This window comes from Panicum virgatum, chromosome 1K (assembly GCF_016808335.1).
Source record: "Panicum virgatum strain AP13 chromosome 1K, P.virgatum_v5, whole genome shotgun sequence".
Lineage (NCBI taxonomy): Eukaryota > Viridiplantae > Streptophyta > Magnoliopsida > Poales > Poaceae > Panicum > Panicum virgatum.
Genome location: NC_053136.1, coordinates 40974797 through 40992176, shown reverse-complemented (window position 1 = coordinate 40992176; position 17380 = coordinate 40974797). Strand labels below are relative to the sequence as shown.

Genomic DNA, 17380 nt, shown 5'->3' with positions numbered 1-17380 from the left:
TCCCATAAAGTTGTAATTTTGCTCTATGGATGTGGTTGTGTAATCAACACAAATATATTATAACTCTATGTTATATTTCCTTTGTGTGAAACATATTTTCTCATTTTGAACTATAGATAATATTTTTTGTATGTCTGATATTTGCCCGTAGCGTTAGTACGGCATCCTAACTAGTGGGCTGAAATTTGACGATGCGAGGCTCCGGCCGGTCGACACGTCGCCCGGGGCAGGCAGGACGCTGCGTGCGGCCGTCCCCCCCAACCTGGCCGCCGCAGCGGGCGACAGATACCGCATGGCACTGTGCGCGCCTGCCACCCGTCGTCCGGTTTGGCGCCGGAAAGGCCAGCATCCGCGCAGGCCGCCGCAGCGGGTGCACGCAGCACACACCACCGCCCGGCGCCTGCCGAGCCGGCAGCCTCGCGCCGCGCGCCGCGCGTAGGCCTACACGCGCACGTATATATGCTTGTCCGTCCCCGCGCGCTGTACTGTACTGTACGCTCGGGCGCGGGCTAGTAGTATACGCGTAGGCCTGCGGCCCCCTGCCGTGTCGGGCGATGTGACAACACGTCGCCTGGGGATCCCGAACGAGGTTCGCCGCTGGTACGAGCGCCACCAGTGCCGCATGCATGAGGTTGACATGCACGTAGCTAGCCCCCGGCATTCATTCGGGTGGACCGTGGGCGGACGCCTGCCGGTTCCTCGCAATCAATGCCTGCAGCGCGCGGGATCTTAGATGTCCATGCTCGCATCCCTCCCGTTAGCCAGCCCGAAGCACGGCCAATTTGATCCGGTCCAAGCACGACCTGGCCCGGTCCAAATCATGATCGGGCTGGCCCGACCCGCTCCCCGTGTCCGTTCTTCGGCCGTCACCCAGCCCGTGGGCTGGCACGGCCCGGCACGGAGTTAGCAGGCCGGCCCGGTAGCAGCCCGCTAACTCCAAAGACCTACAGAAGCACACAGCCCAGCCCACGGCCTTACAGTGACTCCACCCTCCCCCCACCCGACTCGTCCTTCCCCCCCCCAACCACCCACCCACGACTCCACTCCCCCCTCCCCTCCAGCACGCCCCGACGCCCCGTCTCCCTCCGGGCGCCGGCGGTGCCGGGGAAGCCGCCCCCCTCCGGCGTCCGCTCCCTCCGAGGGCTCGCCCCGCCGTCCACGCCACTCCCTCCGGCCTCCGCTCCATCCGAGCCTACGAGAGCTCCCCCCATCGTCGACGCCGCGTCGCCGCTCCCTCCGACCCCGCTCCCTCGCCCCGCCATCCACGCCGCCCCTCCGAGCTCCGAGCCTCCGACCTCCGCTCCCTTGCCCTGCCGTCGACACCGCCCCCTCCGGCCTCCGCTCCCTCACCCCGCCATCGACCGCGCCCCCATTCCCCGCAACCCTAGCCGGCTAGATCTAGCGCCGCCGGATGGGGAGTGGGAGCTCTACTCGCGCCGCCTCCCTACCTCGCCTCTCCGCCGCCGCCGCCACACTTCCTCTCGCCCCTCCTGCTCTACTCTGGCCTCTCCTCCGCCGTAGCCTCTCCACCGCCGCTATCGCCGCTCCCGCGGCTGAGTACCGGCGCGGCAGCGCGCCCCATCGTGGGCCGCATGAGGCCCAAGCCCGACAAGTAGGCCGGGCTCCGCGGGCTGGCCCGGCATGAAACAGGCCCACGGGCCCGTGCCTGAGCCGCCGGTAGAGCCCGTGGGCTAGCACGGCACGGCCCGCTGCGATATTGGGCCGGGCTAGGCACGGCCCGGCTAAGAACGGGCCAGCACGGGCTCGGGCCAGGGCCGGGCGGCCCGAATGGCCATCTATAGATCTCCTGTCGATCACTCTATTCTGCTGGTTGCGGGTGGTGGCCGGTGCTAATTTATTATAAGAAAAAATTACTGCTAACTGACTGATGGCTGGTGGTTAGTGCTGATTTGATGTGAGAGAAAAATATTGTCGGCTGACTGGAGAAGCAGCTGGCAGTGGTTAGTGCTGATTTGATGTGAAAGAAAAATATTGTTGGCTGACTGGAGAAGCCGGCAAAACAGAGTGGATGGCGTCATCCATGAGCGTGGGGAAGCGCCGTGCCGCTTGTCAGACGACAAGGCCGGCGAGGCGGGAACAGAGGCGATGTTCAGATATACGAATTTTTTTTTTTGAAACACTCAGAGGTACGAATCATGTTGCTACCGATTCAAATAGGCTGCTCCGTGTTCACGGATGACGGCTCACTAGACCAGCCAGACATCTTCGCAAATCCTGTCACTCCACGCACTGTAGCGTGGCCCCGCAGCCTGTGGCAATTGGCATGGCTTTCCGTAGCTGAAAACCAATTACTCCCACGTCCTAAGAGCAATGCTAATAAGCCCGCCAAAGAGCAATGCTAATAAGCCCGCCAACTAGCAGCTGCCAAGAGGGCGGGGTGGCCCGACCAATCGGAGGTCCGCAAATGTGTATTCGTCCGGAGTCCCCGTTTCACAAGTCATTCGCTCATGCTCTCTCTCTCTCTCCATCTAGGACTCCATGCCGGCTCCCCGCCCACCACTATACTTGCTCTAAGTTAACAGACTCCTAGACGTTAAGTATGCATAGTGCTGCTGCTGCTGAAGTTCTTCTATGAAGCTCCATCTTATCCTGATTGCGACCTTCGAATTAAAACCACACACAATTCAACCAGAAATGGAACAGCAGCAACCTTGATTCAGCTAATAACCATGTTCCCGGCAGCAGAACTACAAGCTCCTTGAGTACTCTGAAAAAAAAAACTACCAAGCCTACAAGTCTGCACTCTCTACCCTCTCCCCTCACCATAGTAATGTACGGCATAGTTGTCGATGCCCCTCCACCGTTCAATTGGATGCAGTAGCGCGGAATGAACCCACCAGCATACCTGAAAAAAAAAACGAGGCGGCGGAAATGAGCAAAATAAGTTACCGCTATATGCATAAGAACACACAGACGCGAATGTAGCGAAGCATTTGATGTGCCACACGCAGGACGCAGCTCAATATGATAACTTGACAATATCACTTTTCAAAAAAAAAAAACTTGATAATATCGCCCACCTGACTCTTATTTATCAGATTCACGGGACTCCACCAGTACGTAGACAGGCTTTCCATTGAGCTTGTAGAGATTCTGCAGGGAAGTGGCTATCTTGGTTAACCAGTCTAAAACCATTTTTTTTTTAAAAAATGCATGTTTTTGTTGACATTACTAATGTGAACAGTTGCTGAAGCAGAATTGCTAGATTTAACTGACAAGCAAAAATGAGTGGTTGCTGCTGCTACTCGTTGCAAATGTCAGATGTCTTTATCCTGAAACCTACAGGGATCTTTATTCTGAAACCACGGTACAAACAAAGATGCAGGCAGTAATAGCATCCGTCACCCACAACCTGTACCACAACAGAGGTGTGCCCCCATGCATGCTATAGCAAAGTTAACACGACCAAATGAAACAGGTGCAATGCTGTACCTTCTACAATTTTTTTATTTAGACAATCACAAACAATGCACAGCCAAATCTCACCTTGTCATGTCTACCAGTCTATATGGATGCCCAGCTGGTACAGATATTGAGTATCTTAGATGTCGGGAACAGAGCAAACACGGTCATGTTGATCGTACTTATATAACAGTTAATAGCAATGCAAGTTGCTCCTGCCCACGGTACATAACAAAACCATTGGCTACACGATCTATAAAGCTACAATAACACTAACAGGTGGTATCAGGCGTATCCGGCAGATATTATCTAAATAGTGAACTTGTAATACCAGCTACTACAGCAACATGCCACCGACTGAAATGTTTCATACTTCAGAACAAAAGCAAAGTACTGAAATAGTAAACAAGTGTTGCCTGTCAGTAGTTCTGATAGTCATGAGTCCAACAATAATACCTTAAATTTTGGGAGCCCAATGAGGCATGCACACTCGACCACATCAGCTCCAGCACGTTCTGGAAAGCAAATTGTTAATGCAGAGAATTATAAGCTAAAATATAGTTGTTATTGTTGTTTTTTGCATCAAGATGGAAGCCATATAGAGAATTATAAGCTATAAAGCATTTCTTGAGAAATACAATTTTAAATCTTAAAGGCTAAAAAGGTACCATAAAAATCATAAATGCTCTAACCTTGGTGCATGTTACTGACAATAGCACATTATTAAAAGCCTAGTATTACTAAAGTGCAGTACAGACATTGGCAAAGTTCGAAGACAAGCAGTACTGGATAATCTGTTGCTGAGCCGACGAACATGCACTAATGCTGCGGTGCAGAAGAGCATGCTACGATGTCATAGATGCATGATGCACAATTAAAAAGCTTAACTGTACAACTGGACCATGAATAGCGTATTTTGAATGAACAAACAGGAACAGAAACAGACACTGCCACTCCTGGCATCCATAAGAGAGAAAGAAATGTATCTATTGAAAGATATATATGAGTAATTTACTATGCATCTGTCAAGAATTTGTTTGAATGCATAAACTTGAGCTAAAACACATACCAAGAAGCCTAATCGCAGCACAAAGGGTACCACCGGTCGCAACCAAGTCATCGACGATGATGACACGCTCAGCAGGCACGATGGCTCCAACGTGCATCTCTAAACAATCAGTCCCGTACTCAAGAACATATTTCTCGGATATCACCTCACCTTCCATGTTTGCAAAAGCAAATGTCAGCACACGTCGGTTACTGTTCAAATAACGCCGTTTAACTAGCAAGCCATTCAGGAGTCTGAACCACACTTTGGGCAAGTAGTGGCGCTGCCACAGCATCTCTTGGAGTAATAGAGCACGTGAAAAGAGCAGAAAGATCTTGCATAAAAAGCCCCATGCATTTGTTAATAATACTCCATCCACGGGGTTGCATGCAGAAAAGGTGCAAGCTAGACTGCTCGAGCAACAACTTTTGTGTCAGAGATTATGGGTAAGGGCGCGTACTTTTTACTGGCTGCTAGCCAAATCTGCTCGCTAAACTTTACTTAACTAGGGTGTCACAGCCACAGCCCACAGGCTAGCCATTATAAAAGCAACAACTGGCTATAAAGTATGGGAGTGAATCACACAGGACAGGACACATCATCTGCAAGAAAATCTCACCTGGGAGCTTCCTGGGCTTGCGCAGCGGTATGAACTTGGCGCCAATGGCCAATGCGATTGCCGGGCCAAATATAAAGCCCCTGGCCTCAATCCCTGGGTAAACATGATACGCACAACGCCATGTCAGAACCAGCGCAAAACCTGAATGCAAGCATGGCCCTGACAGTGCCTAGTAATTGACCGACAGAGGCAAATAGTAGTACTAGTGCAGAAGGTGTGCTACATAAGCAGCAGCAGGAGAGCATAGAGTAGCTATGATGTTTTTCTAGCGTGAAGCCGTTTTATAAACCGAGATAACAATGGATTAGAAGTACGATAAAACCATTTTTTTACTTCATTCACCGGTGAAGCCGTTTCGTGATAACCCCTCTCAAACAGCCCCTTGTAATAGGGCAAACGGAAGAAAAAGAAAGGTCAGAAGGAAAAGAACAAAATGACATTCCGGGAAACAATGGCCGCAGAAGCGGACAGAGTATCCAACAAGCAACAGAGGGAAATCCCAGAAGCAGTACTTTGCAGCGAAAACGACAGCGGATCGGGCACATGCCACCACCAGAGGCAGGCAGAGCCCGACGACGCGGTCGTACTCCGCTAGGCCGCTACGCCCCCACACCGCACGATCTCGTGCGCCCCGCGCCCCACGGCCGTCCGATTCCCGCGGTCCCGCCCGCCCACGGCCGCGCCGGCCCGGACGCTGCCCGCCCAGCTTGGCCCCCTGGCCTGCCGCGAGACGGGATCCTCCCGGCCGTGCCAGGCAGGGGGGCCGGCGGCCTCCTACGCGCGCCGTGCGCCACCACCACCCCGATACGCTATTGAATGCGGCGGATCCCGGCCGCGGCCGCGCGGCGGAAAGCCTGGAGAGCCCCGCCCGCGCCAGTCATGTGCCCGAGTGTATGGGGGCGTCGGCCTTGTTCGGCTGGCTGGCTGATTTCGCGTGAGAGGAAAATACTGTTGGCTGGTTGGTTGGCTGGGGACTGGGCTAATTTTGCGTGAGAGAAAAATATTATTGTGACTGGCTGAATCCGCCAGCCGAACAAGGCGTACCGCGGCCGCGCCGGACATCCCGCCACGCACGCACGCCGCGTGGACCGCTCGCCGGCCCATGCATGCTGACCTGGCAGCAAGGCTTTTCTGCCGCGGGCGCGACGGGCCCGCCTGCCAGGGGCAGGGCACGGCGACCTCGCTCTCTCACACCGTCACAACTTCACGCGCGCACGGCCGCGGAGGGGAAACAGGGGGGGGGGGCACATTTCCTCCGGGTTTCCTCCCGGCTTAAGGAGCTAGCGGCGCTGTGCGCCGGACCCCAACGGGCAGACAAGGCAGGCCAAGCTGGCCGTGTTTGGTGGCAAAAATCAAAATTCAAAAAAAAAATTCCGACACCTGCGTCTGGACTTAAATCCAGACAAAATAAAAAACGCATTGTGACTGCTGTCTGTAAATAGCGAGACGAATCTAATAAACCTAATTAGACTGTAATCAGATGTTAAATTAATACAGTAATGCTACAGTAAATACCCTCTAATGAGGGATTCATTAGAGTCATTCATCTCGCGATTTACAGACGAGTTCTGTAATTAATTATTTTTGTGATTAGTTTATATTTAGTACTTTAAATGTAGAAAAATGTCTTTTTCAAAAAATGGGAGGCAAACAAAGACGGCCCTGGTCGCGACGCGAGTCCAGCGAACAGTAGCGTGGGGGAGAGGACTATTGCCGGGATTAGACCGTCCACAGCGATAGGAGGAAATGGAGGAGTAAATCTACTGTTTGGCACTGTAGATACACTGTTTGACACTGTAGACAAAGAAGGCGTGGGAAACGAGGCAAGAGCAAATTTACTCTTGCTCTTGCCATTGTGGACAGCCTTAGGATATTGTTATGGCCGTCTCGAGGAAAGCGGCGGAGCCGGGCCGCGCGAGGGAAGGAGGAGCAGGGCGCCACTGCGCCAGACGGACCCGGGGCGAGCGGGTGCGGGTGCGCGCGGCGACAAAAGCGCGCGGGGGAGCTAAAGGACCAGGGGAGATCTGGTCCAGAGATTTTACGGAATCTCAGAACTCTGCCCGCAGCTCAGCAGCAGCAACCCCCCGGCTGCACGCGAGTGGCGGAGCCAGGGGGCTGCTGGGTCCTCCAGTCCCCTACTCCCATAGAACCCATGGAGCCCCCCAAGCCCTCTCAACCATTTTTGAAGCATGAGTGAAAAAGAGAAAGAAAAAAAAGGGAGAAAAAAAAGTAAAATGAGCAACTCCTCAATTTAAATCCCAGCTCCGGCACGCGCGGGACAGCGACGCGCCGCGCCGCGCCGCCCCGGCGACGCCGGAGGGTAGCCGACGGGGGAGGAGAAAGGGGGGAGGTGTCGTCGGGGATTCTTTTTTGTTGCTGATTACCGGCGACGGCGTCGATGCCCATGCCGCGGTAGCGCTCGACGAAGAGGTCGACGGCGTCCTTGAACACCCCGGGGCGCAGCAGCAGCGTGGTGATGTCGTTGAACATGATGCCTGCGCCGTCCAGCCCCCCGCACGGCGCGTGCATGCGCGCAGCGCGCGAAACAGAGAGCAGAAAGATCAGCGAGCGGCGGAAGCGGAATCAATCGGCGGGGGAGCGAGGAGCGCGCGCGCACCTTCCTTGGGGAAGTGGGGGACGACGCGGATGGCGTCGGAGATGCCCTGCAGCCGGGGGTCGGCCGCGGCCGCGGCCGACCCGGCAGCGGCGAGGCCGTTCCCCTTGGGCTGCGGCTGCTTGGCGGCCTCCACCACGCTGACGGCGTTGCCGCTGGCCTCCTCACCCATTAATCCCTCTCCCTCTCTCGCTCGCTCAGTCCAAGGCTCCAAGCTCCTCCTCCCTCTTCGACCCAGCCTTTATTGTTGCTTGCTGGGCCGGTGCGCCCGCGTATATATAGAGCCGAGCAGGGCAGGGGAGGCGATGGCGCGCAGAGTGAGCTGGGCAGCGTTTATTATCCCTTGCGTGGATGGAAACAAGCGCCGGGGCGGGACTCGCAGCTCGCTCTCCTCCCTCCCTCCTCTGTTTAAGCGGGAGGGCAGGCAAGACCGCCAGAGAGCAGTGCTGCCGCGCACGCCAAGGGTAGCCCCTGCAGGACTCTACACCTCCCCCATCTCTCTCTCTGTGCGGCCCGCCCTACTTGCACAGTTGTTGTACGTGACAAGAGGCTAGCCGTTTCTCTTTCGGTGAAAAGCTCCCCATCCCTAGCCCCTGCCGCAGCTCCTGTTGGCGAGCAGCGCCCTAGCCGTTTCGAGCGAGGAAAGGGAAAGAAAACGGGCGCCTAGCCAAGTGGCGTAGGCGCCGCTCCACTTGGCGGCCATGCCGGCCATCCGCACCGCGGCCGGCTTGCGGCCTTGCGGGTACAGTGGGCACGGCACGGGCAAGGGCACGGAACAGAACGGCCATTTTTTTTACCTCTGGCTCTCCCCCTCGCCCACGCCTCCGCCGTGCGTTTCCTCCCGGGATTTCGCTGCCGGGTACGGGCCAGAGCCGGCCAGCCAGCCAGCCACCGTGCGCCCCGCTCGTCGGAACTCGCGGCGGCACAGCCGGCTGGGGATCCGATGCCTCTGGCTCACTCCCTGCCGCGCGGCAGGCGGTGGTGCTGGTAGCCTGGTACGACGGCGTCGCTACGCTGGTGGCTGGTGCCACCCACCCCCCGCGTTACTCCGTCCACGTTTCCGGCCGGCATCGCCGCGCCGTACCGGGCGTTGGTTGGGCGTCACCTCACCTCACGCCCGAACCGGCCGGCGAGCGCGGCGCCAAGCCAGGTTACGTCAAGACCCGGCGGAGGTCGATTGGTCTCGACCGCGCCGGGCACCGCCGTGCACGCCGCTCGTTGTCGTTGGCCGGCCGGCCCGCGCGGTAACGTCTCGGCCTCGGCCTCTCCCGTCCCATCCGAGCGGGTTCCGGAAATATTTGCGATGTGGACGGAGCAAACGCGCCGGGAAAGATGATCCGTCGTAGCCAAACTTGTCGCGATTTTTGGACCAGCGCGAGCGAGCTTGGTTGGATCCAGTGTTAGAGCAGTTTACAGAAATATAGGTTTTGGTGAAAAAAATGCCCTCCAACGACCTCTTCAATTGTATATCTAAATATATACATCTTTTATTCCGAATTTTTCACTAGTCAAAGATGGAGAACGAGAATGGCTCTCTAGACTACATACAAAATATAGAAAAGCTGTTGAAAAGTACAAAAATATAGAAAATGATTTTTACTCAAATAGCTCTCTAAATGGTGATTTGAAGAGTAGATTTTAGAAAGACTTTTGGAGATGCTCTTAGCAGAGTCATCAAGACAAAACACTTGGCCCGTCGTCGTCTTTCCGAGCATATGCATGGGCGGCGAGTGATTTCCACCGGTCACCGGTCGGAGATTTTACCGGCCGGGGCCGTCGCAGTAACGTCCACCGGATCCACGATCCATCCCGTCTCGTCACCTATAGTACTAGTACTACCACTGCAACTGTTGCAGGCAATGCGATGCTGATGCAGCCGGCGCGCTGGCATCGTGGCCGGCCGGCCGCGCCGTTACTGTTTGCGACGCGCGTGCCAGATCGAGCCAGGACCAAGCGGTGACTCGGCTGCGAGCGGCGGCTACAGTATCAATGGAGGTAGCCACGGCCAGGGATTTTTTTACCGATCGCCGGGACCGAACCGCCGGCCACCGGTTCCGGTTTACCGGACCGGTTGGACCGGTTACCGGTAAAAACCGGCCAAACTCAAATTTGAATTCAAAACCCACAGTTATACCGGTTTCGAACATCTAACCGGCCGGTTAGACCGGTTTACCGGTCCGGTTTGATCGGTTACCGGTCGGTTTGACCGGTAACCGGTCGGTTTAGGTTAAATTCAATTTTTTTTCTTTTTTAGTTTAAATTCAAATGCCCGCAAAGTATACTAAATGAATGTTTGTATAATATGTTTTAGCCTAAATGAACCCTCCAACTCTCTTTTGTACTACTTTTACATTGTATTTGTATACTTTTGTATGCATGTTTTTTTTGTTTAACTTCAAATGCTCGCAAAGTATACTAAATGAACGAATATTTGAAAAAATTTGACACCATTAAATTCGTCGCAACTTGAAGTATTTTTAAGAATTTTTTGGGATTTTTCCATATTTTGAAATTCAAATTTAAAATTTGAATTTGGGCCGGTTTGAAACCGGCCGGAACCGGAACCGGTCCGGGCCGGTTAGACCGGTAACCGCGGTTACCGGACCGGTTCCGGCCGGTTTTTTAAACCCTGGCCACGGCTAGCCGGGGGCCGGGGGGAGGGGTTGGGAGCAGGGTTAAAAAAACCGGCCGGAACCGGTCCGGTAACCGCGGTTACCGGTCTAACCGGCCCGGACCGGTTCCGGTTCCGGCCGGTTTCAAACCGGCCCAAATTCAAATTTTAAATTTGAATTTCAAAACATGGAAAAATCCCAAAAAATTCTTAAAAATACTTCAAGTTGCGACGAATTTAATGGTGTCAAATTTTTTCAAATATTCGTTCATTTAGTATACTTTGCGAGCATTTGAAGTTAAACAAAAAAAACATGCATACAAAAGTATACAAATACAATGTAAAAGTAGTACAAAAGAGAGTTGGATGGTTCATTTAGGCTAAAACATATTATACAAACATTCATTTAATATACTTTGCGGGCATTTGAATTTAAACTAAAAAAGAAAAAAAATTGAATTTAACCTAAACCGACCGGTTACCGGTCAAACCGACCGGTAACCGGTCAAACCGGACCGGTAAACCGGTCTAACCGGCTGGTTAGATGTTCGAAACCGGTATAACTGTGGGTTTTGAATTCAAATTTGAGTTTGGCCGGTTTTTACCGGTAACCGGTCCAATCGGTCCGGTAAACCGGAACCGGTGGCCGGCGGTTCGGTCCCGGCGGTCGTTAAAAAAATCCCTGGTTGGGAGCCCACTGGGGTCGTGCTCGTAGCTAGCGTCGCTGCCATGGGGATCGCGCAAGGACGGGATCGCGTCAGTGATTCAGGGGGGTGTGCTCGGCTAGTACGCATCTCCGATTCCACATGGTTTCATCAGCGTCCTCCGATGAAAAGACGCCTGGTGTGTTCGTTCGGACTGCTCCGGGCTCTAGTGCGAGCAAAGTAAATTTGAGATGATCTCAAAAAGAGAAAGGTAAATTTAATGTGTGCTCTTCGAGACAAAAAAAAACTCTCAAAAATATGGAGCAAAAGGTGCTGCCGGTTTGGTTTTACGTTTCTGTTGTTTTTGACGACGGCTGCTCTCTTTGGAGCGGGCATTTGCTACGTGTTCGTACAGTTGTTATTGTTGCACGGGCAGATAACATCTCTCAGAGATCTCTGAAGATCTGAAGCTAGCCGTTCGTGATGGAACGAGGAGCACGCGCGCCTCACCTTTTCGCCACGGACGACGCGCATGCACGGCGCCGGATCACGCCGTGCAAATCTTTCGCGGCAGGTGGCGTACTGTGTGTGCAATGTGCTCCGATAGGCAGAAAGCGCCGGCGTCACTTTTCCGGGGAGGTGCGGGTCCGGCCGTAGCATGGACATGGGGAAAAGGCTGCAGCCAGGCGCCCAGGCCCCGTCTCCGCTACACGGGTCGCGCGCTCCCGCTCGACTCGAGGATATGCTCGTCGTCGTCGGAAGCAGCGAGCGGTGGAGGAACCGTGTGCTGTGTTGTACTGCGCGGCCGGGACGTAACGTAGGCGGCATGTGGAATGTGTGTGAGCCATGGCGTCTCCCCTCCCCGTCGTGAGTGACTCGAGGAGGACGGGTGCATCGCATGACCGGACGACCGTTCGCTCGATCTCTTTCGTCATCTGCACGCTGTCCTGCGAGGTTGCGACTGGACGCTGGTCTTGCATTATTGAAGTAAATAGAATGAAAAAAAATGATTCCAGCCTTTTTTAATTTGGTGAACAACTAGCCATCTGTCTGGATAAGAGAGGGGTTTGCTCCAAACGAGTTTATTTAGAATATACTACTTGTTAGGCTTTAGGTTCTCGTGAGAAGTTTAGGCTCAATGCTAATCCCTTTGGTTAAACAAGTTGTGTGTTCGTACGCATGTGGCCATTTTTTGAAAAATCAACTTTATTTATATACCTCTCCGAGCATTTATGTTGGAGATTTGGAATTGACGTGAGGAATGATTTTTATTCGGGAATGATTCAATGGCATCATGATATGAATATTCCATAACATATTTCATAGTGGATTTAAGAAACTAATATATATGATGCTGTAGATATTCATATATCATAGAACTTAGTCAATGCTAAAAAATAATAGGGTTTAACTAAAGTAACTTTTAACTTTAAAACAACTGGAGTAAGTATTGAGCAGTCCACAAAAATCAGTGACGTATGACTGCGTTGGATCCCAATCCTACTTGTATACTTTCACTTACAACAAGATGGTGGGCTATGGTTATTTCTTTTCTTTGAACATGCATGAAACTTTAGAGCAATTCTAATAGATTCGCCCCGAGCTTGCGCGCGACATGATGGTGGGGCCGCTACTATTAAATGCATAGAGGACTGGTCAGCTAGTAGCGGCGCGTGCCTTATCTCTTCGCCGGCCACAGCGGGCGTTTCACCAAACGCCCATCCGCTTCTCTCTCATTTCTCTATCATCCACGCAGATATAAACTGGTTAGTCGCCCATCATAATATTTACTCTTATACATCATCTTTTTTCTTTTCTTTCTTTTTTTTCTTTTTGTGAAAGATGAAACCTTACATTCCGAGAATGTGGCGTAGCTGGCCCAAACTTGATGTAATCCGCGACACGTTACGTGTTCGGCAGCCGCTGCCAAGCCTGCCGGTCCGCGAGTGAGAACGAATCTTTGTGCCGATCCCGGTTGGGTGGGTCGACTCTCGTCATCTAGATGGCATGAGTGTGCCTTTAGACCCCCGAAACCGCACCGCGCGGATCTCATCCGCTCCAACCTAATCGCCGACAACACACATGCACCCATGGTACGCGAGGCCAAAGGCGGCCTGGTCCGCCTAGAAATACAGCTCTAGCTTGTAGCTAGAACGTCACCTCAACGGGATCGGCGACCGGCTTTCAACGCCGCGATCGAGCGCGCCGGCCGGACTTGAACAGCAGCGAGCCGACGACGGCGGCGGCGGCGCCGGGTGGTCCTCTGGCAGGTCTCGGCGCGGCGTCTCGCCATGCGAAACGCGAAGGAGAGAGGGCGTCTCGGTCATCGGGAGTGGGTGGGGAGGACTGCTGCTGGCGCCTGTAGAGTGTAGAATGGGCTACCGAAACAACGGCGACGGCGGGGAAAGGCTGCGCCTCCTTTCTTTCCCCTGGAGGAGGAATCGCCTCTGCCCGGGAGGAGGAGGGCCTGCTCGCTGCTGGTGACTTGCTGCAAAGCTCCGATCCGAAGTGGGCATCATTGCCAACTTTTTGTAGTATCGTAGATGCAGCTTTTGACCGCGCTGCGCTGGTTTTTTTTTTTTTGCGTCGTCGTCGTAGATATAATCCTATCCTAGAGACTAGTAGTAATACAGAGTGCCAGAAGTGAAGCCTCCCTGGAAATGAGAGTAACAAAATGGAGGCGGCGAATGATGGCCCCTAAGTTTCTCCACATGATGTGACTGTTCGGCTAGCTGGTGCTGGTGGTTGTTGCTGATTTTTTATGAGAGAAAAATATTGCTGGCCGTCTGGTGCTGGTTTTGTGTGTGAGAGAAATACTGTTGGATGTGATGGAGCCAAAGAATTTTTCGTTCACAAATCAGCAATGTGCTACCAGTTCTAGCAAAAGCTCCTCTGGAGATAGGACTAGGAGGTGCTCGAGAATCTACCAGTCTAGTTGGGCAGCCTTTCAACACGAAAAAAGGGTCGAGCTTTTCGTCGCTGAGGTCTCTCTCAGTCTCCGCAACTGAGCACCTTTTTTTTTATCAAAACTGCTTAACAGCACTTGGGAAAATAAAAGTGAGGAGAAGTGCTGAACAGTGTACACCTGACTTTTTTCGAGGACCTGCCCTTTCAGTTGGGCTTGATTGTTTCCAGAGATTTTTTTTAAGTTTCTGTCACGTCAATTTTTTTTATTTTGTAATATCAAATAAAATTTATTTATAAATATTTTTTGACAGCTGAATGCTAATTCACGGGAGGAATATAATGAGACTAATTAATCCATAATTTGATACAGTGATACTACAATAACCATCAGTTAATTATAAATTACCATACCTCGTTAGATTCGTCTTTCAGTTTAGCCCAAAAAATATGCAATTAGTTTTATAATTAATTTTTATTTAATATTTATAAATATTAAGATTCTTTTTGATTTGACACGGACTAAAGTGTACTCCCTTAAACCAAACAACCAAACGCGTACGCAGGTACGCTCGCATCGCATCGCAGCAATGCCAAGCTTCCCGGCGGGATCTTTCCTCAGATCCCGGCCATGTTCATGGCTGGTTTCATGTGCTTTTCCATCACTGTTTCGCTGCTCGCTACCGTTCAAAGAGTACCCCGTCACGCCGGCACTACTTCCTTTCCCTAACTGCTGCCGATCGAGAACTTTACTGCGCTGGACCTGAACTTTACCCCGCGGACAAGCTTTTCACCCGGACGTCACCGTCCCGGCCCGCATCGTCACAAGAGGACGATCTCGTCGGCGTCAATCTTCCCGCGATCTTACCCGCCCGTCGGACTCCAGCTTCCGTCCACCAAAGAGCCGCCGCTCGCCGTCGCCGTCGTGGAGTTCCAGCTCCCACCGCGGTCTACTCCCGAGATCCGGACGACGGGCTGGATCGCCTGAGGGCGCGTTTAGTTCCCAAATCAAAATTTTTGTTGTTGTCAAATCAACAGTTTGACAAGATGTCGGGAGGACTTTTCGGACCCTAATTAAAAAACTAATTTCAGAATTCACCTGGAAACCGCGAGACGAATCTTTTGAGGTCTTTGACCGTATCATTAGCACAAGTGGGTTACTGTAGCACTTTATAGCTAATCATGCACTAATTAGGCTCAAAAGATTCATCTCGCTGTGTACATCCAAACTGTGCAATTAGTTTTGTTGTTTAACTATATTTAGTACTCCATACACGTGTCTAAAGGGATAGGCACAAATTTCGAGGTGAAAATTTTTTGGGATAGGCACAAATTTCGAGGTGAAAATTTTTTGGAACTAAACGCGCCCTGAGAGATGGTGTTCCACGGGCCACGGCCACGCCTCGACGACGAGGGGTCTTTTCCGGCGATCCTGGCATGGAAACCGCTAAGATCTTGCCGCGGCAACGTGCCACCGCTATTGGGATCTCCGAGCCGATCACCAGACAGAGAAAATACTCTTTAAATGAAGGTTAAAGAACTAGAACACGAGTTGCACAATAGAAAATGCACTATAGCCCGTACGAAATGTTCCAACCCGTACAATGTTGGGTGGGAGCGGGTATTTATACCCCCAACCTTATTACATCTTTCCAGAAATGCCCCTCTGGCCCCCACGAGGGTCAAGAGATTACAACAGGGGTATTTGGAAATTTCTCTAGGTTGGACAGTCCGACTTGGATACTCTCACCCGAATCACGTGTTTTTTTTTTGCCCCTCGGGAACCTTCGGTAGCGGTCCTTGACAAGCTTCGTGTGGCGCCGCCTTCATCGTTCGCCACTCTTGAGTCGCCCGCCGCACCCGAAGGTTCTTGTCATAACCTTCGAGAGTGTGGCTTCGAACGGTCCTCGGAACCTCCGGGTTCCGTGATGTTCGACGACCCTTAGCGACGACCTTCGTCAAGTTTCGAGGGACTTCACCTTCATCATCTTTCGCCTCCGCGCTATCCAAAGCATCCCGGCGATTCAGGGCACCATCTTATGGCGCCGAACCTCGACGAACTCTTTGATGCTTCATCATCTTCGAATAACCTTTGGGTTGATGTTTCGTCATCTTCGTTGAAGCTTCGGTATACCCTTAGGGAACCTTCGGGAACCTTCGGTACTCCTTCGTGTCACGCCACCTTCGGGAGGATGCGATCCCCAACCACCGCCCTATCTAGACGCCCGCCCGTCAAAAGCCGGCATCATTTGCCGGACCGGCGAGGTACAAAACGAGGTGTCGTCCTCGGGCTTCAGTTCAGCTGGCGTCAGCCGGTGGTGGCAAGTAGCATCCGTGAAAATCCAGCAGCAGCGGCAGCCCCTTTCGGAGAGCTCCTGTTCGGGCTCTTTCATGCCATCGTCAGTGGAGACTGGGGCTGGGCCCTTGTGTTGGTGGAGCATGTGGATTTCGTTGCAATTCAGTGTCCCTTTCTCCTCCTCTCCCCCCTCCCCAACCCCCCCCCCCCCCCCCCCCCCAAAAAAAAAAATAAAAGGCCACACCATCCTAGAGAGCTTTGAACCCAAGACGAAGCAAATCCTATGCTAAAGTATAAGATAATACACTATTATGGATGAAATGGAACTGATCCTTGGATCTTCTTTCTTTATCCATGCATCATCTCCTGAAGAAAGAAATCCATCCGTACCGAGTCACATCACCAATTGACATTCCGAAATCATATCTTTTCTTCAAAAGATACCAGGCGCCCGCAACTTGCAAACCTGGCCCTTGTATGAAATCCACTCCACTTTGAGAAAGAAAGAAGTATAGATTTATAATAAACTTGGCCCGCCAATCTCTCCCGAGGGTCTTTGCGCTGCTAATAAATCCCCTGACGTGACCCGCCGATCTAGCCCTCCCTCACTCCCGTCGCCGAGGTAGTGCCGGTACTTATCGCGGAGGATAACGATCCCCAACAGTGGCGAGATCCACCCGCACAAAAAAAAGCACGACCCCGCAACATGCCATGCTTTGCTTCAGCTTCGACCCCGAACTGCGATTGGATTGTGATAATCTGATGGACTGGATCCCTCCTCTTTTTTCCGTGACGCCATGTTCTTGTCACCCGTCACCGAATCCCGCTCTCACCCCGGCATCTGATCTCAAAGGCGAGCGAGTGCGGGCACACTCGCTGCTGTTTATTTTTCTTCTCATGCTCGGGGATGAGATGAGCCCGAACCGAACTTTTTGGCCGCTCCCAGGTTTTCTCTTCCGGATCGGGAACGGCGGGGGCCACTGGCCTGGGAGGTGGCGACGTGGGAGTGACCGACCGGGTGAGCAAGCAGTTGCCCCGGACAGGACTAGTGGCTTGCTCTGGGTCCTGACGTGCCTGCGAGCGTGATGTGTTGCCGCGCCTCAAATCCCCAGCGAAATCTCGCCGGGGATCCGCTGCCGATCTGATAAGCTCGCCGGCTGGGGTGCCCGCGGATTCAGCGAGATCGGCCGCGCCCAGGACAGCGCGGCCGAGCGCATTACT

General features: G+C 52.8%; 1 protein-coding gene across 2 annotated transcripts; it reads right to left on the bottom strand.

Moving 5' to 3' along the window:
- Positions 1-2644: 2644 nt before the first annotated feature.
- Positions 2645-8148, bottom strand: LOC120708394 (adenine phosphoribosyltransferase 1-like). Of its 2 annotated transcripts, XM_039993621.1 has the most exons (7): positions 7708-8121; positions 7475-7585; positions 5091-5183; positions 4493-4642; positions 3880-3938; positions 3042-3114; positions 2645-2866 (listed from the first exon to the last, which is right to left on the bottom strand). In XM_039993621.1, the coding sequence occupies exons 1-6, from the start codon at positions 7874-7876 to the stop codon at positions 3049-3051; spliced, it is 648 nt and encodes a 215-aa protein (XP_039849555.1). In that variant the 5' UTR covers positions 7877-8121; the 3' UTR covers positions 2645-2866; positions 3042-3048. The 2 variants fall into 2 exon arrangements, with proteins under 2 accessions (XP_039849555.1, XP_039849564.1); XM_039993630.1 differs by lacking the exon at positions 4493-4642 and having other exon boundaries at positions 7708-8148.
- Positions 8149-17380: the final 9232 nt, after the last annotated feature.

Coding starts and splice junctions, on each gene's coding strand:
- LOC120708394 (XM_039993621.1), bottom strand. CDS start 7,876: ATGGGTGAGGAGGCCAGCGGCAACGCCGTCAGCGTGGTGGAGGCCGCC. Junction 7,586..7,707: donor CCCCCACTTCCCCAAGGAAG/GTGCGCGCGCGC, acceptor TGGACGGCGCAG/GCATCATGTTCAACGACATC. Junction 3,939..4,492: donor TGCTGCGATTAGGCTTCTTG/GTATGTGTTTTA, acceptor TTTGCTTTCCAG/AACGTGCTGGAGCTGATGTG.